Source organism: Paramisgurnus dabryanus, chromosome 13, assembly GCF_030506205.2.
Source record: "Paramisgurnus dabryanus chromosome 13, PD_genome_1.1, whole genome shotgun sequence".
NCBI lineage: Eukaryota > Metazoa > Chordata > Actinopteri > Cypriniformes > Cobitidae > Paramisgurnus > Paramisgurnus dabryanus.
The window spans coordinates 8,735,762-8,758,443 of record NC_133349.1 but is presented as its reverse complement, the minus strand read 5'-3'; the positions used below and the strand labels follow the sequence as shown (position 1 = coordinate 8,758,443).

The 22,682-nt window shown below is 35.3% G+C and overlaps 2 protein-coding genes across 2 annotated transcripts; one reads left to right on the top strand and one right to left on the bottom strand.

The window, feature by feature from the left end:
• The first annotated feature begins 3,970 nt into the window (after window positions 1-3,970).
• Window positions 3,971-5,572, top strand: LOC135717691 (sialoadhesin-like). The gene is made up of 4 exons (XM_065239882.1): window positions 3,971-4,042; window positions 4,619-4,987; window positions 5,097-5,351; window positions 5,471-5,572. The coding sequence occupies exons 1-4, from the start codon at window positions 4,012-4,014 to the stop codon at window positions 5,569-5,571; spliced, it is 756 nt and encodes a 251-aa protein (XP_065095954.1). The 5' UTR covers window positions 3,971-4,011; the 3' UTR covers window position 5,572.
• Window positions 5,573-14,147: 8,575 nt separating this feature from the next.
• LOC141279931 (uncharacterized) lies at window positions 14,148-15,275 on the bottom strand. The gene has a single exon (XM_073811496.1). It carries the CDS (start codon window positions 15,183-15,185, stop codon window positions 14,295-14,297), a length of 891 nt encoding a protein of 296 aa, XP_073667597.1. The 5' UTR covers window positions 15,186-15,275; the 3' UTR covers window positions 14,148-14,294.
• Between the last annotated feature and the right edge of the window lie 7,407 nt (window positions 15,276-22,682).

The window sequence follows — 22,682 nt, the reverse complement described above, 5'->3', positions numbered from 1 at the left end:
AATATGGCAATTACGGTCGCAAAGGGGCGGAACGTATCCTGTTAATTTTCAAAAACTTAATCTGGGGAAATACTTAAGCTGTAAATTTATTTGTTTAAAAAATCCTTGTGAAATAATTATATTATTAATTTGATCAAATAAATGCAAGCTTTATGAGTATAAGACTTCTTTCAAAAATGTTAAAAATAGTAATGTGTCCAAACTTTTGGGTAGTACAGTAATTCTGTATGATAACAGAAAACTGCTAGTATAATGTAGAAGAAAAGAGCATCACAGCTTGAGCTAGCTAGTTGATAGCTAGCCTCATAAATCTTCAATCAAATAATGCTATCTTACATTTATATATCTGATCTACTGGCTAGCAAGCTACTGTATTAACACATTTTGGTATTTGCTAATACCATAGATCAGTGGTTCCCAATTCCAGTCCTCGGCCCCCCCCCTCCCAGAATGTTTTACATGTCTCCTTATGTGAGAGAATTTGGGAGATTCATATTGCATTTATATATTCTGTATTTATTTTATTATCATATGGTTTTATATACTGAGTGTTTTCATATCTTAAAGTTGAATGTTAATGTGTCTTCTGTCACTTGAATAGAGGAATAGAAGTGTTTTGCTGTTAAGTTTTGGTTCATCAAAAGGACACTGAGTCATTGCCCTTTTGAACTAAGTTCATTGCAAGTGAATTGTTAAGTTTCCAAGAAAAGTGCAGTTGCATTGAAACAAAAATAACTTGCTCTGTAGCAACGAAGCAAACCTAATTACTGATTGGTGGAAACTAAAAGATTGAAAACTAAAAATCTGACAATTGGTCAGCTCAAATTAGCAAAAGTGACAGACACAGAATTAGTAGCTGATGCTATGGAAAACACAGAGTCTGGGTTTTAAAAGGTGTTAAAAAACAGGAAGCAAGCTTGCAAAGAAACTTAGGAATAGGAGTTGGGGGTTTGGAGAGGCAGTTCAGCTGTCATATCACTTTAATGATCATCAGGCTGAGCCAGTATATTGTGTTTATGCTGTCTAGATACAATTCTTTAATAAATCAAATTATTTTACATATCTCTCTATTGCATCCATTATTCCATCTGGAAAATCCACGACACTTAATTAACACACTAACAATCTGATGAACTGTTTTTATATATTATTTGGTGTGCAGGATTCAAGAAATTATCTGTGCATGTTATGGAAGAATGCAAGTACATGCAAGTGTTGCCTCAATGGCCCTTCAGTAAGCATTGTGCTGTGTGCATATGACTGAGAAATGTGCATGGTAGAAATTCAACTGAAATTGCATTAAATCCTGTTTGTTTTAAACAAAATTATGCTAAAAGTTTTTTTTTTAACTACACTTAAGTTCCCTCCCTGTTATAGGCAACTCTGCACGTTTATTCCCATTAATTCCTGTTAATTCCCATATATTCCGGTTAATTCCCATTGAAAGAGTCCAGCCTTGAAAATTTCTGGAATTTTGCAACCCTTATGGCAATACACATGGTGTAATAAATAAATTAATTACACACAGCAAAATCACCAGTGTTAATTGTACACTGCTGATGTTTATGAGTACAACCAGACATGTAGTAACTGTACTCTATCTGTTAGTTGATAGTAAGTTTGTGTACGTATAATGGCATATATATACAGTATATATACAACACATTAACCACATTTAGAAAAGAATGTAGTGTTTCATTGTTGTTCATTTTTAATTTTCATAACAAGATGTAAGAGTGTGATGATGTGTTGTATTAATAAAATATATGCAGAATTTTTCAACTGGAGTGAATTTGCTAAAATATTTTTTTAAGTAATAAAATGTATTTCTATATGTATTTAGAATTTGTTATTATGCTATATCTAGTAAAATGGAAATTTAAAGTTAAGGTTACATTTAAAAAAAAAAAATGTTAGTTTCCACATACTGATGACACAACTGCTCTGGTGTTACGGTCTGTCACAACACTGCAGACTCTAACACCACAAACAATAACAAATTGGCGAAATGTGCTATACTTCACATGCAAATATTTTAGAATTTATAATTTTTTAAGTAGGATATTTTAAGTGTACTAGGTAGATAGACACCACATGCCACCATACATTTTTATGTGTAATACTTAAACAAGCACTATATTTCACCCCTCCAACTGTGAGGCAAATTACATTTAAAACATTTTCTGATAATTGTTTCTTAAGACATATTTTTTATCATCAAGTTTCCTCATAAAGTAAATCTATGTTTACTGCATGCATTTCCATCACTACTGCATTGAGAAATAAGTACATAACCACCAGCAGTAGTAGTGTAGTGGTCAACTATCTGAGCTGGGTAAGCTGGTAAGTTTAAAACCTGAAAAGAGAAAAAACATCTCCTGACCTCAGCCGTCTAACACCTACACTCTAAAAAACAAACGGTGCTATATAGCACCAAAACCGTTGCTTTGGATCGTAACCATAGAAGAACCGTTTTTAGTGCCATATAGCACCGGCGGTGAAGCACCAGTGTAGAACCATATGTGGTGCTATAGTGGTGCTATATGGCCCCTATATGGTTCTACACAGGTGCTACACAGGTGCTTCACCGGTGCAATATGGCACTAAAAACTGTTCTTCTATGGTTACGATCCAAAGCAACAGTTTTGGTGCTATATAGCACCTTTTTTTTTTTAGAGTGTAACAGATACATCATCAACAGACACAATCATTTTTAATTTTCATAAGATTTAAGAGTGTGATATAGTGTTGTACAGTATCAATAAAATAAATTCATAATCTTTCAACTGGAGTGGCAAAAAGAGAGAGAATTTGCAAAAATAATGTTTAAAATAATAAAATGTATGCCTATATATATGTACAATTTGTTAATATGCTATATCTAGTAAAATGGAAATATAAAGTTAAGTTCATTTAACTTCATAAAGACACATATGCTCTGCGTTTTTACTGTCTGTCACAACACCGCAGACACTAACACAGCAGACAGAAACACTACAGGCACATTGACAAAACGTACTATACTTGCACAAACAAATATTTTATAATTTATTGTTTTTTAAGTATATTTTAACTGTACTAGATACAGTAGATAGATAGCACATGCCACCATAACGTTGTATGTGTAATACTTACACTATAGCACTATGACATTTAACCCTTGCAGCTGTGAGGCAAATTATACTTAAAATTATTTCTAATAATTTTTTTTTAATTTTTTTTAGACATATTTTTGTCATCAAGTTTCCTCATAAAGTATTTTTTTATGATGTCTATCTATGTTTACTGCATTGCCATCACTTACACCATTTCTAAAGAGAGATAAGAACATAATAACCAGTAGCGTAGTGGTCAACTATCTGAGCTGGGAACTAAAAGGCCTGAGAAGAGAAAAGTCTTATCATTTCATTTATTTATTGACACTTTTTTATAATACAGAGAGAGCAAGAAATGTAAATTGGTTACTAATAAAGAAAGAACAGGATTTTAAAATAAGATTCAAACACAAGGGGGCGGTTTCTTGGACAGGCATTAGCTTAAGTCAGTACTAGGCCTTTTTTAATTAGGAAATATATAACTAGTTTTAACAAACATGCCTTACTAAAACATTACTTGTGTGCATTTTGAGGCAAGACAAGGGGCAATGATGTATTTGTAAGATATGTCAGTGCAAGTTGTTTTCAGTGTGGAAAGCTCTTACATTTATTTTTAATCTAGGACTAGTCTAATCCCTTTCCAGGAAACCTCCCCATAATGTTTAGTTGTCAGCTAATAACAAAAGAAATTGACAAAAAAAATGTGCAGGCCCCCTATGGTTTAGTAATGGCTTATTAAGACCCAAAGATTAAAAAAAGATGCATGTCTATATTGATGTCATTAAAAAAGGAAGTTACTTCACAGAGAGTTCTTCTTTTCATGTGTTATAGAAGAGCTTCTTTTAGATTTCTCACACTGATGAACTTAAGCTTCTGACACATTAATATCTAAACTCCTGTAAATAACAGAATCAAAATGTTACAAATTATTCTGCTTCTCCTGCCTGGTAAGAATTGATTTTTTTTAAAGCTATTTAAGCTTTTAATGTGGATATTATGGGTAACACTTTACAATAAGGTTCATTAGTTAACATTAGTTAATGTATGACCTAACATGGACAAACCATGAGCAATACGTTTGTTACAGTATTTATTAATCGTTGTTAATAGAATTAAAGCTTTTAATTGTTTGTTCATGTTAGTTCACAGTGCATTAACTAACGTTAACAAGATTTTAATAAAGTATTAGTAATTGTTGAAATCAACATTAACAAAGATTAATAAATGCTGTTTAAGTGCAATTCATTATTAGTTCATGTTAACTAATGTAGTTAACTAATGTTAACTAATGAACCTTATTGTAAAGTGTTACATATTATGAAATACATCAATATCTGCTTATTTGCTTTACTAAGTGTATACTGTTGTTCAGAATGGTGACAACGTAGTCTTAAGAAAAATGGACTGAATTCTACTGAATGAATTTTGAGATACAGATTTGCATGATTTTTAGATGTATTTGCTTTATGTTGTTGAAATCTGTTAAAATAGTACAGTAAAACAGAGAATACCTTGATCTCTAGGTGTTATCAGTGCTGATTGGAGTGTGAATCACCCTACATCAATCTGTGGAGTGCGAGGGTCCCATGTCACTATTCCCTGTAACTTTACATATCCAACGAACAAAACTTTACAAGTTACCAAGGTGTTATGGTGCTCATACAGAAATGAGACAAACAAAAATTGTGACACTCAAGGGCCGCATGTTTATAATAGTTCACACACAAACATTCAAAACAACTTTCAGTACACTGGTAATAACATTTCAAATTGTTCTTTGTTGATCAGTAATATTCATTTAACAAGTTCTGGAGTGTATTTATTCAGATTTATAACCAATTGGCCAGGGGGATTTTGGTCATCTAAACAAGGAGCAGAAGTTACAGTCAAAGGTAAAAAACAAAAAAAGAAACACTTTCAAAAATAGATGCTTAGTAGTATTTATTTAGTATATTAATAGTATTTATTTCCTATAATGTATTTTATGTTGTTTTCTGGTAGATTTAAAAGTGTCCATGATCAAGTTAGGAGACAATGAAAACATAACAGTTGGAGACTCTTTGAATTTAACATGCAATGTGTCCTGCCCTGGTCATGTACCAGAGCTTCAATGGTTTAAGGATCATAAGACAATACCAGATACAGGCCCCATCCTCACCTTCACTAATGTGACTCCTGAAGACTCTGGGAATTACTCTTGTTCTTTAAAAAACTTTAAATCAAGTGAATCAGAACAAATCAGACTGTATGTTGAAGGTAGGATAACATGTTATAAACAAGTTCATATCAACACAATTAAATAAATCTTTGTCTGAATTAAATGTCTTATCCTTTAGAATAAATGCTATTTTTGTTTTCATGGTCTATCTTTCAAGACACTTCTGGGCATACAACATTGTTTTGGGTTGGGATTATTGGAGCGTGTTTATTTTCAATTATTTTCATTATTGCGGCTGTGATACTCATAACAAGGTGAGTTCTTTCTAGTTTTTTTTGTAGTTGCACACTCCAGTGTGTTATCTCTCAGACAGTAGGAAGCACACAAGAGCTCTGATGACAGTTAAAATGACTAAATATATAAGTTGTGAAATGTGTATGTGTTGGTGGTAGAGGACAGTTGTTATTGTGTTTGAAGTGTTAGCTTGTGACAAGCAGTTTTACTGCACATTACCAATTATGAAAAGAAAACTTTAGAGAAAACTGTAGGTAAAATATTATGCTAAATCATGACAATAAACTCATAAACAGACCAATAAATTAAAAAACAAACAAACAAAACAAGGAACAAATAAGTATGCAGTCTCATTCAGAATCAGACATTTTCCTTAACATTTTTATTTTGATGCATTGCCTAAAAATGTGGTATTCATAAAATGGACAAAATTTAACTCTTGCTTCTTATTCTTAGGAGAGCAAAAACACAAGAGACAACCACATCAGAGGAGGGAGGAAAAAAAACTCAGGTTTGATTCTTCTTTTAAATGATGTACATAATTACCCATAAAGTCAACATTTCCTAAACAATAAGCTATGATAGTGATATCTTGAGACCACGTGTCTAATTGTTAATTTAGTTCTATTAAAATGTACTTTTACAGAGATCAGATGATTTACCGCAAGAGGAAGAAGTGCAATATGCATCTGTGAGCATCAAACCCAAAGAACTGTGAGCATTCAAGACACATAACACCCCAGCCAAATCTGTCATGTACATTTTTAATCTAAGTGGTTATGCACAATGATATGATATGTTTCATCACTGACTGTTTATGAAAAAATATATTGATATATTGATTTTCATTTATGTGTGTCTCACTGTAATGCATTACTTTTAGGCCGGCCAAGACTGAGAAACAAAATGAAGAAAATGAAGATTCAACCATCTATAGTGGAGTGATGGTTCATTGAATTAAAGGAGAAATGTGAACAAACTTATAAGATACAACTTAAATACAATCTAAAATATTGCATATTTACTAACTATAGTAATTATTTTATATTATCTTGTGCAGGGGTCACCAAACTTTTTTCTCTGGGGGCCACATTATCGTTCCTGACTGTGATGGGGAGCCGGGTCAGCTATATAGAATTGTATGACCCAGACCAATTGTATGACCACCAGCAGTAGAGACTACTGGCCTGGCACAGCCAAAGTCCCCATCAGTAAATGGCTTTCCATGGGTAGCTAGTAGGTGAGCTACCTTATAGCTAGTTCGGACAGCAGCCTGGTTTACCTGAGTTTGGTGAAGGAATACATTCTTTTGTGCGGCCAGTACACCTTTCATCCTCCGAATCCTGTCTTCTCTTGCTTACCCACACTAGCTAGCATACTCTTTGTGGCGGATTTCATGATGACGACACAGATTATATTCTTTGAACACGGCCACACTTTCTTTACATATAATACAAACTGCACGGTTCTTACACTGAACAAAAAAATTGTTGTTGGTCCACTGTTCTTTGAAAACTCTCTTATCAACTTTTCGTTTAATGCTAGCTTTTTTGCCGTCCTGAACACTACCAGTTCTGTGACAGTTATCTGCACGTGCGTTGTCTGTCACCGCTTGATCACGAGCATATAGTTAATTTTATAACTAAATATCATTTTTTTACTTAAAAAAATCTACAAAATACCAGATGCGAACATGTTATTAAAAAAATAAAATTGCCTCATAGGGCCGGTTCAAGTAGTGGGGGGCAGAGGGTCTGGGGGCCGGTCAAAGGGGGGTGACCCTTAGTTTGGTGACCCATGATCTTGTGTATTAGAAAATAGTATATGCATGTATATATGTATTTATAGCCACCAGGGAGCAGCATTGATCCTTGTTATTATAAGCAGTCAAAAAATGTACGTATACACCAAGTATGTGTAGATTAAAAAAGGCAGATAAGGATAAATGGTAGCACATTACAATATGGTTGTATTTGTTAACATTAGTTAATACATTAGCTAACATGAACTAACATTTATTAACTTTGGTTCATGTTAATTTCAGCATTTAATAATACATTTTTGTTAGATCTAAAAGTTGTAACTGTTTGCATTAGAACTTACATAAACAATTTATTGGCATTAACAAAGATTATTGAATGCTAATAGTGGAGTGAGGGTTTATGGAGTTAAAGGAGAAATGTGAACAGACTTAAAGCTACACTGTGTACTTTTTTTTAGTTAATTCTTAGCAAAAACCCATGTTTTCTTTCAAAAGTATGTGCTCATTCATGTGTAATTACTTTCACCCACTAATCAAAGTATTCTCGTAAGTGTAGAATCTGCTATTTAAAATACATACGGTCAAGTTGCTTGACTGGCGCATCCATGTTGTGCCTCCATCTTTGAAATACATTCGCAGACGAGGGACATTCCTGAAATTCAAGCTCCGCCTTTCGCGCGTTCTCTCTACACTCACGCTGGCCACATAGGCTGCTAGCTGAAGCCTCCGGAGGTTGCATGTGTAGGCGATATACGTCATCAAGACAGTCAGAATATTAACAATTATAAAGCTGACAATTATTCTTAGTTAATTGTAAATTAATGTGATATGCTTATGAATTGCGAATGTAATGCTCAGTTAATTTAAATAAACCAGGCTTGATGACGTATGCAGCCCGCATATGCGACCTGTGTAGACTGAATCCTTTGGATTCAACAACAGCTTGCACACCGTGATGATCCCGCAATCTAATGCTTTGATTTGAGACAGATTTGAAAGCCGGTTGAAGACCTATTTTCGAGGACATTAAAACACGTCGCCAAGGAAGCGAAAAGGGGATTTAAAACGACAACACGACAGCAAAAACAACAAGACCAAAGTCAATATTGGAGTAATGTTAGTTTTCCAAGATGGGGCTCAAGGGACACAGAAGTTGCCTACTTTCTATCTTCTCCACAGGTAATTCAGCATATTCGTTTACATCTATACAGTCCATGTTGTAAACTTGAAGTTTTATAGTTCCTTGGCTAACTATAGCATGGTTATGCATAACGTGTAAACACGCATGTGGTGTAATGTGTTCAAACAGCCAGACGCCGTCTCTCTGCCCATTTATGTAATCTGAGGTACTGAGATAAATGTTTTTCATCTTTTCTGACCTCTAGCACAAACACACGGTGACAGCCCTATTTTTAGCTTTTCAATGATAAAACCAACGCCACTGATCTGCGCGTCTTTCGTTTCATTTTACTAGCGTGTGAAAGTTGAGCGATCTTATTTCACCAATATCAGAGAAAGCTCTTACATATACACGGACATGTAACATGTTTACTTAAAACATAAGCATTGGACTCCGACATAATATTAGTTTGCGTCCATTTAAACCCGTCATTACTCCCGCTCATGATTAAATGACAGGAGAGTGACTCGTCCACAGACCATCCCCTCAGTAATCTGGTGAGAAGCGGTCGAAAATGGACAAAAAGAGAAGGATTTAAACACCAAGTGTAAACGTGATGTGTCTCTCTCGTCCACTTGTGATCCGATCGACGAAGACACATCTTAATACCAAGTGTAACAACCCCTGGGATATTTTTCCTCACGTCGATGAAAAAGGAGTGTCTAAGCTACGTTTATGGTTGCTTTTTGTATGTGATTTTAAGCGGACATATCATGAAAATCAGACTTTTTCCATGTTTAACATAAATCTGTGTGCTTTGATGGATCACAGGTAAAGGACATTACAAATTGTTCATTTTTTTCATTGCTTTTGCTTTGTAGCTACTGGAAGCCATGTTCCCTTGGCATGACACGGCCACCGTACGAGTTTAAACGTGTTCCGAATGGGGGGGCTAGAAAGTAATATTCAGTTTCTATATGACAAATATAGAATTTCACAGCTAGATGGGAGTAGATCTTACACAGTGGAGCTTTAAGATACAAATTAGATACAATCTAAAAAAATTCTGTAATTATTAGGGGTTCATGGAATTTGCAAAAGTTGTATATAAGTGTATATATTTTACCAAACAATGTGAAATAATTATAAATGCTTTTAAAGTGTCACTGAAGTTTTATTGTCAGTTTTTGTTTTTAAAATAAACTTCTTTACAACCTTCTGTAAAACAGTTATTTCCATGAATGGGGGCTGAAACTTTTCCACACAAAAACACATATTAAAGAGAATATGTAAGATAACATTTGTTTGGACATTAAATAAATAAGGAAACTTTGAATATTACATAGATATGGGTTTTGATGCATGTGCAACTGTATGTTGCAGGGAAAATTTGACTAATGTTTTAATTGTTATAATTCACCTGCTCCTATGTATTACAATGCTCTACTGATATTAAAAAAAACTTGCCTGTCACAAAAACATTTAATTAGGGCAATATAGTATTATCACTGCACTTTAGCATCATCAAAAGGAGAAAATTGCAGTACCCTGTTACTATGACAACGGCAGAACAAACGGAAGTTGAGGCAAACTTCTGACGGACAGGTGAGGTAAATATACATCAAATGTAAGCATCGTTTTTACATTTAAAATAGCTAGATTTTTTATTTACTTGGTATTTCGTGTAATTGTGTGAACTGAATTTCTCATAAATAAATGCGTTGGTGTTTGTTTCTTTGTTTGGTTTTAGTTTGTTTTGATATTGTGGGCCCTTGTTGACACAGATAGGGTAACACGGGGTAAATGCACACCAAATAATTAATATGCATTGTCCTTAGTTAAAGGATTGGGGAAATTAATTAAGTAGGGAAATTCACTAAAATTAATTTTTATGACTCGAATGATTGCTGGTTTTGGTAAAAGTTTCATACAGGAACTTAAAATACAGAAATGTAAATCAATCAATCAATCAATCAATCTGTTTCAATTATTGTAACATTTTACAATTTAACTTACAACCGTTATCTTTTATGCAGTTGGCCTAACTGGATTCATGAAAGAAAAATGCCCAAATGTCGTGAGCGTCCAGCCCAAGCACACTGTCACCTTGCCAGTCGTGTATCTTATGACGTCAGCAGTCTAATAGCTAACAGATCAAGCAAAGACTTGGCAGGGGAAGTTTTGGCACTGTTAACCTTGTTAAAGACACAAAGACAACAGGAACAGATAAACTGTGAGTCCTGTAATATTTCTTATTATTAGTAAGTTACCTACAGGGGTAACATCATAACTTCTATCAAACTGTACTGTACTGTACCTTACCACAATCCTTCTGAGGTGACAGTGACACTACACATGCACTGTACATACAATAGCTGATGTCAGTGTCTTTGTGTAAATGTACTAACTATACTAATAATACTAACTAATTGTTTTATTATCATGTGTGTTAGAAAATATTATCAACACATGCACTCAGAATATGTATTTAAAGCCACCAGGGAGCAGCATTGATTCTTGTTACTGAGCATTCAAATATCGTATATATGTGTATGTGTATATGTATGTATGTATGTGTATATATATAATATATTTTATATATTATATATATATAATACACTTTACAATAGGGTTGTATTTGTTAACATTAGTTAAAGGGGACATTTCACAAGACTTTTTGAAGATGTCAAATAAATCTTTGGTGTCCCCAGAGTACGTATGTGAAGTTTTAGCTCAAAATACCATAAAGATCATTTATTATAGCATGTTAAAATTTCCACTTTGTAGGTTTGAGCAAAAATGTGCCGTTATTGGGTGTGTCCTTTAAAATGCAAATGAGTTGATCTCTGCACTAAATGGCAGTGTCATGGTTGGATAGGGCAGATTAAGGGGCGGTATTATCCCCTTCTGATATCACAGGGGGTGCCAAATTTCAATGACCTATTTTATTCACATGCTTGCAGAGAATGGTTTACCAAAACTTAGTTACTGGATTAATCTTAGAATAGAATAGAAGTACTGAGGAACCAATTATAGCACTTAAACATGGAAAAAGTCATATTTCCATGATATGTCCCCTTTATTACCTTAACTAACATAAACTAACATTTATTGATCTTTATTAATTCATGTTAATTTCAGCATTTATGAATAATTTTTTAAAAATGTAAAGTTGTAACTGGATGCATTAAAACCAACATGAGCAATTGCATTGACATTAACAAAGATTACCAAATGTTAAAAAACTATGTTGTTCATTGTTAATTCATGTTAGCTAATGCAATTACTAATGTTAACAAATACAACTGTAGTACAGCTGGTAAATAATCAACTTTAAGTTTATTTATGAAGAGACACTATAAAACAATTTCTTAGGTGAAACTCTTTACAGACATGCAACTCTCTGTTCTCCTAATCTCTTCATCACAAAGGCTTTGGCACTGTTAGCCTTAAGGCTCACATCACTGAGTATCTGCTGAAATATATGATGTAATGTATACATATTATGTGGTTCTAAGATGGTATTTTATATTAATGTTTAGTATTATTTTAAAGGTCATGGTGCGATGAGTAAAAAGGTCTCATTTCTATAAATCTAAGATAAGATGGATTAAGGTTTTAGAACTTTGGATAGAAGATGCATTTCTTGTAGAGGTGGGGTTTTGCCAAGATACTCCTGGCTAGTTTGACCAGGTGCTCTTTAGTATCACTTGGCACAGGTCAAACTGGATTTTGACCAGGTGTTCTTTAGTATCACTTGGTACAGGTCAAACCAGATTTTGGTAGTTTTCTCGAGCTGTGTATAAAAGGTGGCCTGGCAAAACATTCTGGGAGGCATCCTGTAACCAGGAGCTCCCACACTTTGTGTGTAGCCTATACAAACCTTATGGAGGCATCCTGTAACCAGGAGCTCCCACACTTTGTGTGTGTACTAAAACATCATGGAAGAAATCTTTAACAAGAATCTTCCTACACCATTTTAGGTGTATTATATCCACGATGGAAGTACTCTATAGCCAGAGTGTCTATTGCCAGGCATGACTTTGTAACTTTTGCAACTGTTGATCATTTTAATTAATTGAAATTGAATCATATTCTGTATGATATTCTTTAATTGATGTTTGAAGCTGGAACCTGCCTGGTATAATAAATTGTTACATTTGATTCATTTTAATTCTTCGGAAATTGTATTGTTTTATTTTAATTCTTTCAGAAATTATTATGACTAGTAGATTAGAAGGAGTCTGGTATTACCGCAAGATTATTCTGTCAGGATATGATCACACTGGTGTTTTGATGGTTGAATGGAGCATGGGGCACATTCATTAAAACTCTAAGATTTATGTCTATCACCTGCCTTAGCAAGTTGCATGAGCGCTAAACTAAAGTAACTATTTTTATGATCGGAGCAAGCATGGAGCGGCCAGACATAAAAATATTAGTTTTCCCGGCAACCTCTGACTAAGATCAGACTGACAATTTTGTGTCCGTGAGATATATGCAACGGCCGGCGTGTACTCTGTGCGATACCGGGTCCCTAGACTATGGGAATTTATAAATAATCAAACATATAAATTATGATCAACAGATAATAATAATACACTTAATTCTTACTATATTAAATTGGAGTCAGATTATAATTTAACCACAGAGATCAGAGAAATAAATTAAATAAATGGAATTATTCTTCTAGAAGCGCTACGGATGGCAAGAACACGTGGTCCCTTCACCACGCATTGGATACCTTCGTTGGGCCAAATGGGTGGCGTCTAACACAACCGTATTGTAAAGTGTAACTGAAAAAGACAATTGTCAGTCAGGTGCTTTGGAGATCATGGCAATATTACTTCTTCTTACACAGATAAGTCACAATAAAGCTACCACAATAAATAAAATCCAGCAGAGGTGGACAATACTTAGTTACATTAGTTGCATTTTCCAAGCATGTTGGTGTGTCATTTGGTGTCAATGGTGTGTCATTTTTAGACAATACTTTTTAAAATTATTTTATCTAAATGTTTTCTCGGTCAGTGTATTTGCACACTAGCTTACACACAGCACAAGGAAGTAAAACAAATGTATGTAATTTACATGAATACAAGGACATTTTGACATTATTTTGTGTGCAGGATTTAAGAAATTATCTGTGCATGTTATGGAAGAATGCAAGTACATGCAAGTGTTGCCTTAATGGCCCTTCATTAAGTAGTGTGCTGTGTGTGTGCATGTGACTGAGAAATGTGCATGGTAGAAATTCAACTGAAATGGCATTAAATCTTGTTGTTTTAAACAAAACTATGCTGAACTCTGCATTTTTTTCAAATTCCCATATCCATTAATTACTGATAATTCACATATATTCCTGTATATTCCCATTGAAAGTTTCCAGCCTTGAAAATTACTAGAATTTTGCAACCCTTATGGCAATACACACGGTGTAATAAATAAATTCATTACACACAGCAAAATCACCAGTGTTAATTGTGTACTGCTGGTCTTTATGAGTACCAGCAGACATGCAGTACTTGTACACTATCTGATAGTTGATAGTAAGTTTGTGTACGTATAATGGCATATATATACAGTATATATACAACACATTCATTTACATTTACATTTAGTCATTTAGCAGACGCTTTTGTCCAAAGCGACTTACAAGTGAGGTAAACAATAGAAGCAATTATGGCAACATAAGACAGCCATACATAAGTGCACTGGAAATAGTCTCATCAAGTCCAACACAATATACATAGCCAAGGGTATGTTAGTAGTTTTTTTTTTTTTTTTTTTTTTTAGATAAAGAGGAAGGTAGATAGAGAAAGAGATAAAGAGAAGGGTAACTAAATAAAGATAGTAAATCTGTAATTAGGAAGTTAGGTAATGGTGGAAGAGATGGGTTTTTAGCCGAGTCTTAAAGACAGCTACAGTGTCAGCTGATCGTGTCACGACCGGCAGATCATTCCACAGTTGTGGGACAGTTCCTGAGAAGGTACGCGTTAGTGTTTTCTTCCCTTTTTGAGATGGTACCACAAGTCGTCGCTCGGTGGCAGAGCGCAGTGATCGAGAGGGTACATAAGGCTCTATAAGCAAGCGAAGGTAAGGGGGTGCTGACCCAGTGGTGGTTTTAAAGGCCAGGAGCAGAGCCTTAAATTTGATGCGGGCTGCTATAGGAAGCCAGTGTAACTTGACAAAGAGAGGAGTGACGTGCGCCCTCTTTGGCTCATTGAAGACCACTCTTGCCGCTGCGTTCTGAATCATCTGTAAGGGTTTGGTCGTGCAGGCTGGAAGTCCTGCCAGTAGCGCATTGCAGTAGTCCAGCCTGGACAGGACAAGAGCTTGGACCAGGACCTGCGTAGCATGCTCATCTAGGAAAGGTCTAATTTTCCTAATATTGTAGAGGATGAATCTACAAGAGCGAGCGGTGCTGGCAACATGCTCCGTGAAGCTAAGCCGATCATCAATGACCACTCCCAGGTTTTTGGCCGTCTTGGAAGGCGTGATGGTCGAGGAACCTAGCTGAATGGAAAAGTTGTGCTGAATCTTTGGTTCGGATGATATGACAAGCAGTTCTGTCTTCGCAAGGTTAAGCTGGAGATGGTGATCCTTCATCCAGAGTGAGATGTCCCTCAGGCATGCCGAGATGCGGGCAGAAACCGTAGGATCATCAGGGTGGAACGACAAGTGGAGTTGAGTGTCGTCTGCATAGCAGTGGTAGGAAAAGCCATGTTTCCGAATGACAGAGCCCAGGGATGTCATGTATATCGAAAAGAGCAGCGGTCCAAGCACAGAGCCTTGAGGGACCCCGGTATCTAGACGTTGGGGTTCGGAGACGTCACCTCTCCAGGATACCCGAAATGACCTATCTGAGAGGTACGACACATTCACCACATTTAGTAGTTATTTTCATAACAAGATGTAAGAGTGTGATGTAGTGTTGTATCAATAAAATATATGCAGAATTTTTTAACTGGAGTGAATTTGCTAAAATAATTTTTTAAATAATAAAATGTATTTCTATATGTATTTAGAATTTGTTATTATGCTATATCTAGTAAAATGGAAATTTAAAGTTAAGGTTACATTAAAAAAAAAATGTTAGTTTCCACATACTGATGACACAACTGCTCTGGCGTTACAGTCTGTCACAACACTGCAGACTCTAACACCACAAACAATAAGAAAGTGGCAAAACGTGCTATACTTCACATGCAAATATTTTATAATTTATATTTTTTTAAGTAGGATATTTTAACTGTACTAGGTAGATAGACGCCACGTGCCACCATAACTTTTATGTGTAATACTTAAACAAGCACTATATTTCACCCCTGTGAGGCAAATTATGCTTAAAATTCTTTCTGATAATTGTTTCTTAAGACATATTTTTTATCATCAAGTTCCTCATAAAGTAAATCTATGTTTACTGCATTGCATTTCCATCACTACTGCAATGAGAAATAAGGACATAACCACCAGCAGTAGTAGTGTAGTGGTCAACTATCTGAGCTTTAAAGTTTAAAGGCCTGAGAAGAAGAGAATAGTCTTTTCATTAAATTTATTTATTGACACTTTTTTAATAATAATAATAATAATAATAATAAAATGTTTATTTTTTATAACGCCTTTCAAGAACCCAAGGTTGCTTCACAGTGTGGGCCTAATACAAATAATAAGACAAATACACAGGCCAACTGCTTATTATGACAGACAAACAAGCAGCAGGCAGATGGAGACAGGCAAACACTGATCAACATAAATCAAAGAAAACAAATAACTTATTTGTCAAAACATACATTTTGATGAAGTATAGAAATAAAGTAAAGATGAAAAAGTGGTGAACAGAGAAAACAGAGCTATTTATTGAGCATTGTGAAAAGATGAGTTTTAAGTAGTTTTTTAAAGGTCTGGAGGTTGTCAGAAGCACGAAGACTAGATGGCAGCTTATTCCATGCCGTAGGGCCTACAACATAAAAGCTACCATCAGAGTCGAGAGTTTGAACCTGGGTACGATGAGCAGATTGTCAGTGCTAGATCTAAGAGCCCTAGTCAGAACGTATTGTTGTACTAATTCAACGAGGTATTTGGGTGCCGGGCCATGACAGGCTTTATATACCAGGACTAGTGCTTTGAACTGGATGCGATTTATGAAAAGGAAGCCAGTAAAGTTGGTGAAGGATCGGAGTGATGTGGGCAGATTTTTGATGTAAGGGCTCGTGCAGCAGACTTTTGTACCAATTGAAGTTGATGGATTTCTTTGGTGGGTAGGCCAAAGTATAACGAGTTACAGAAATCCAATCTATATCCACACGAAGCCGGTGCATTCCCTATCCGATCATTTTTTTTCCTTGCTCTAAAAAAATAATCCGTAAACACGAAACCACTGAAACCGACTGAAAGCGGTGTAGTATATATGCCGGACCAGTATGGGGCGCTGTAATTCTGCCACAGATACACACTATACACGGAGAAGAAGACTTTGAGCATGCGCATAGCCAACGTATGGTGTTGTCCATTATCGCTTGTTGGTCACCACAATTGCATAGACGCAATAGATTTTGCTGTAATAAAGCTAGTAGGCTTTAGTAGCTTCTGTAGCACGAACACAATCACGTAATCCGCCGTTATTGTTGTTGCTGTTACGTGTGACGCTTCCGACACGTGATGTGATGACGTTTTCGCTTCACAAAATATACGGATTGGCTGTACAGACGAAACCGCAAGGGTGTCGGTTTCAGATTTATCCACTTTAGGACCAGGTTTCAAAAAATAGCGGTTTCACTCTCTGAAATCGCCGGATCCGTGTGGATGAAACGCCAATACGATAACAAATTTATGCGTATACAGTGATTCGCGTCTCCGTGTGGACAGCCGATTAAAGTGATGAAAGCGTGAGTGACCGCATCGAGAAAGATAAGAGAGGGGCGTTCACGAACAATATTCCGCAGGTGAAAGAAACATGATTTAACGATCTGGCTAATGTGGGAATTAAAGCATAGCGTGGGGTCAAACAAGACTCCAAGATTATGCACAGTTTTTGAAGGCCTAATTTGAACACCATCTATATAAATAAAAATGTCATGTCCAGGCGATCTCAACGATTTGGGGCCAATCAGCAGGATTTCAATTTTTTTATTTACCCTTTATCAGGTGATGTCCCATTGAGATATTCAAATCTCTTTTGCAAGGGAGCCCTGGAGTGTCACGGTAGGAAATCCACTGTTTCCTCCGTGTCATGTTTTGTGTTTGTGTTTGTACTCACGTAGTCTCCATGTGCTCGTTTAGTTGATTGTTGTCACCTGTGTGTTGATTGTCTCGCTCCAGTTGATCCTCATCATCACTCAGCTACAAATACTCACCCGTCTCTCTCCCTGTTGTCAGATCCTCATCACATGTTGCTGCAGTCACTCGTTTGGATTATTGTCTCCCGTGTTCGTGTTTTGGATCAGTGTTTCGTGTTGTCGTCTCCGTGTGAATGTTCCGGTCTGTTCCTGGTTTCATCCATTGACCTTCATCACATTCACCACCGACTTCATCATCCTACACTTCTCACACCACCGTAGACCATCGATCACCATTGCCAACATCCTGGACTCAGTTATCATTTCAGTGTTTCATTGTATTTACCATCATCTTTAATAAACCATTTCTGATTGCCTGCACTTGCTTCCTCCTCTCTTACGAGTCGTTACATGGAGCAACAATTACACAAATTACACAGAATCACAGAAACAGACACAACAAACAATACAAATGTACAGTAGGCCTACATATAAAACCATTTAAAACACAAGGGGGTCATTAAAAACATGTACATTGTTCATTGTTCATGGACACTTTTCCCAGCATTAAGCTGTTTTTATAATACAGAGAGAGCAAGAAATGTTTAGTGGTTACTAATAAAGAAAGAACAATATTTTAAAATAAGATTTAACACAAAATGTTTAGTTGACAGGTAATAACAAAAGAAATGGAAAAAAAAATATGCAGGCTATTCCTAGCCCCCTTTGGTTTGGTAATGGCTTATTAAGACCCAAAGATTAAAAAAAGATGCATTTCTATATTGATGTCATTAAAAAGGAAGTTACTTCACAGAGAGTTCTTCTTTTCATGTGTTATAGAAGAGCTTCTTTTAGATTTCTCACAATGATGAACTTGAGCTGCTGACACAGTCACATTAATATCTAAACTCCTGTAAATAACTAAGAGCTTGAATTAAAATGCTACAAATTATTCTATATGTACTTCTCCTGCCGGGTAAGAAGTAATTTTTTTAAAGCTATTAATCTTTTCATCACTTTCATTTATGTTCTTTTTAAATCAAATGTAATTACGCTGAATATTATGAAATACATCAATATCTGCTTATTTGCTTTACCACTGTAAGTGTATGTTGTTCAAAATCGTGACAACGTGGTCCTAAGAAAATTCCATACTGAATGATTTTTGAGATACAGTATATCACATATTTGTATGATTCTTAGATGTACTGTATCTGCTTTATGTTGTGTAAATCTGTTACAATAGTACAGTAAAACTGATCATACCTTTATCTACAGGTGTTCTCTGTACTGATTGGAATGTGACACTCCGTTCATCGACCTGTGGGGTGCGAGGATCCAATGTCACTATTCCCTGTAAATTTACATATCCAACAACAACACAAACAAACCACATCATAAAAGTAACACAGGTGTCATGGTGTGCAAAAAAAGATTCTGAAAATTGTGACACAGAAGGGCCGTATGTTTATAATAGTTCACACACAAACAATCGTAGCAACTTTTACTACACTGGTGATAAAACTTCAAATTGTTCTTTGTTGATCAGTAATATCAATTCAACAAGTTCTGGAGTGTATTTATTCAGATTTATAACCAGTTTGACAGGTGGGCGTTGGGTATCTTATCCAGGAGCAACTGTTATAGTCACAGGTAATAAAATAATTTTTTTTAGGTAATTGAACTTTTAAAAAATACGACAAATGAATGTTTTTCCTAATGTATTATATTGTTTTCTGGTAGATTTAAAAGTGTCCATGATGAAGTTCGGAGACAATGAAAACATAACAGTTGGAGACTCTTTGAATTTGACATGCACTGTGTCCTGCCCTGGTCATTTAGCAGAGCTTCAATGGTTTAAGGGTCATCAGACAATACCACGTTCAGGCCCCATCCTCACCTTCAGAAGTGTGACTCCTGAAGACTCTGGGAATTACTCTTGTTCTTTAAAAAACTTTAAATCAAGCGAATCAGAACAAATCAGACTGTATGTTAAAGGTAGGCTGAACTGGTAAACATTTTATAAACACTTTACATCAACTAAATAAATAAATCTTTGTCTGAATTAAATGTCTTATACTTTAGTGTAAATGCTGTTTTTGTCTACCGGTTCTGTCTTCCCAGACACTTCTGGGCCTACAACATATTTTGGGGTTGTGATTATTGAAGCGTGTTTCTTGATTATTTTCATTGTTGCAGCTGTGATACTTCTAACAAGGTAAGTTCTTATAGTTTTATTTGTAATTGCACACTCAAATGTGTTATAAATCTCTAAAAAGGTCATAAGCACATAGGAGCTCTGGTAACTGGATGTGAGAGGACAATGGTTAATGTGTTAGAAGCGTTAGCTTGTGACAAGCAGTTTGACTGCACAAGAAATAAGTCTCGCTGAATCAGACATTTTTCTTAGTCATAAAAAAATTGTGATGCTACAATTTGATTAACATTTATAAAAATGTTAAAACATCTGTCAGATTTTTGTGAGCTTTCAATGCATCCAACACCACAGACATATATTTCTTTAAATATAATTTCTAATCTGACAAGTAGTTATGAACATTGAAATATTTTTCATCATTGACTGTTTGTGAAATAATTATAGTAATCGTATTGTGATTTTCATTGAGTGTCTCACTGTAATGCATTACTTTCAGGCCAGCCAACACTGAGCAACAAATGAAAGATTCATCCATATATACTACAGTGAAATTTTATGAAGTTAAAGGAGAAATGTTAACAGACCACATATACCATAATTAATGCGAGTGAACCCATTTATCCCACTACCAGGTGGCACCCTCTCCCAAACTAGAATATGGATACACACTCTTCTTTTACAGTTACTTCCTCTTCTTATATATTTACTGTAAGCCATGTCATTTTTGTTCTCATTGTGAAGTATTTTCAGTTCTATCTGCGTATAGAGCATTCATAGCCATATTAGCCATTGTTCCATGACTGATTACTGGATTACCCTTTTGCTTGTTTGGTTACGGCCTGGTTTTATTGACAACTCCCTGCCTACTGTTTTTGGTTGGTCTGCCCTTGTTGTTTTAAATAAACTTTTGCTTTTGGAATCCACTCTACTGTCTCTCTTGTTACAGATACCATTCAGATACAATCATGAATATCTTTACAATTTATTTAACACATTTAATAAAGTAGATTGAATAAGTGCAAGACATCTTTAAAAAATTTCACTGTTAAATTACAGTAATATACTGGCAGCTAGATTTGCCAGCATAAAGTTGTAATTTTACAGATTACCTACTGTAATTTACAACAACAGTTTTTTACTGTACAAATATTACGGGACAGTACTGTAAAAAAAAACGGAGCTGCACAGTATAATACTGTCAGATGTTTGGATGCATTATACTGTTATTTTAGGGTCCTGCTGTAATTTATACTGTAGAATGTGATTTTTCTAGCATCGTTAAAATGTAATTTTAAAAGAAACACTTAAAATTGCTTGCAAAAAAATTCTCAAACAAAGGATGATGATAAAACACTGTTTTTATTAAATATAATAAAATTCAGTGCTTTCTTAAATGTCTATTTCTGCCTCACCAATGAAATGAGACTGGGCTGAATAAAACATAATGCTGTGATGTCACATAAATATCACAACATTGCTCAATACAATGTGAAAGCCCCACTCAAAGTCCATGAAGTTTTTGATGAGGGTGGCCACATGGGGATTCACAGTTGCTGCGTTTTTCTGGACAAGCTTTCCTGTCTTCTTGGACACCTTCACCTGCCTGGCTTTTGTTCCCGTCTTAGGGTTCACACCAATTAAGCATCTACAAAGTACGATGAGATAAGTAAAGATTAATTGCAATGAAGACAGATTAAACCAACTGCATTCACAGTATAAATATTCTAGGTTGTTGCCATTCTGGCAGTAATGAGAGAGAAATACTTTATTCAAAAACATGTAGCATGATAACAAATGTGGCCTAAACCCAGTGTTATGTCTATGCACATGCTAGCTTAAACTTCGACTCACTATTTAAAAGACCTAATGCAATCAAAGTCAATTTACAAACAAGAAAGAGACACTAATTTAAGGCAATGTGACATTCTTTAACAGCTAGTAGAGGATTTACCTTTGAACAAACTCCAGTGTCCTCACAGCTTAATCTTCGTATTGCAAGTTGAACACACAGGTGGCGAAAACTGCAGCCAGCCCTCTGATGAAGCTTTGCTGGATGCCTTCACAGATGATGTTGTTTTCATTGCTGATCATCCAACCTCCAAATGTGACTTCATCACCAGCAACTGATGTAGACAACAATATTAGTTAATGTCCCAAAAAATATTAACAAAAAACAATCAGATATTATACTGCTGCAAATCCATTACTTAGAAAAGCTAATGATATTAATTTCAGAAAGAGATTTTTTAGACAGAATGACAGACTTTTCTATAGGCCTACTGTTTTATTGTTCTATACTCCATACTGTTACACTTACCCAGCAGTATCAACCTTGGACTAGACGTTTTCAATGTTTTACTATGTTCTTACCTCAACTTAGATGAATTAATACAGCCGTATCTTTTTCCAATGCGTGCACTTTATCTTTGTACAGTGCCTCGTGAATGTAGCATTTAGCCTAGCCCCAATCATTCCAATGGCTCAAAACAAAAGTTTTATTTTGTGCCACCATACTAACTCTTTTAACTACTCATGTAACAGTCTTTAAATAGGGAAAACATGCAAGTGTTTGGTGGCTTCTAAATTCATCCCTGTTTGGAGCCGTAAGAATGAATGGGGCTAGGCTAAATGCTAACACATTCACGAGGCACTGTACAAAGATTAAAAGTGCACACATTGAAAAAAAGATACAAACAAATTGTGAAACAGAGCCCAATCCCTCATGTAGATTAAAAAAAAATATCAATAGATAATCACACATCAGTCAGACATTTGATTAGATTGCAAATTAACATTAGCATCTTTATTTGTATTTAA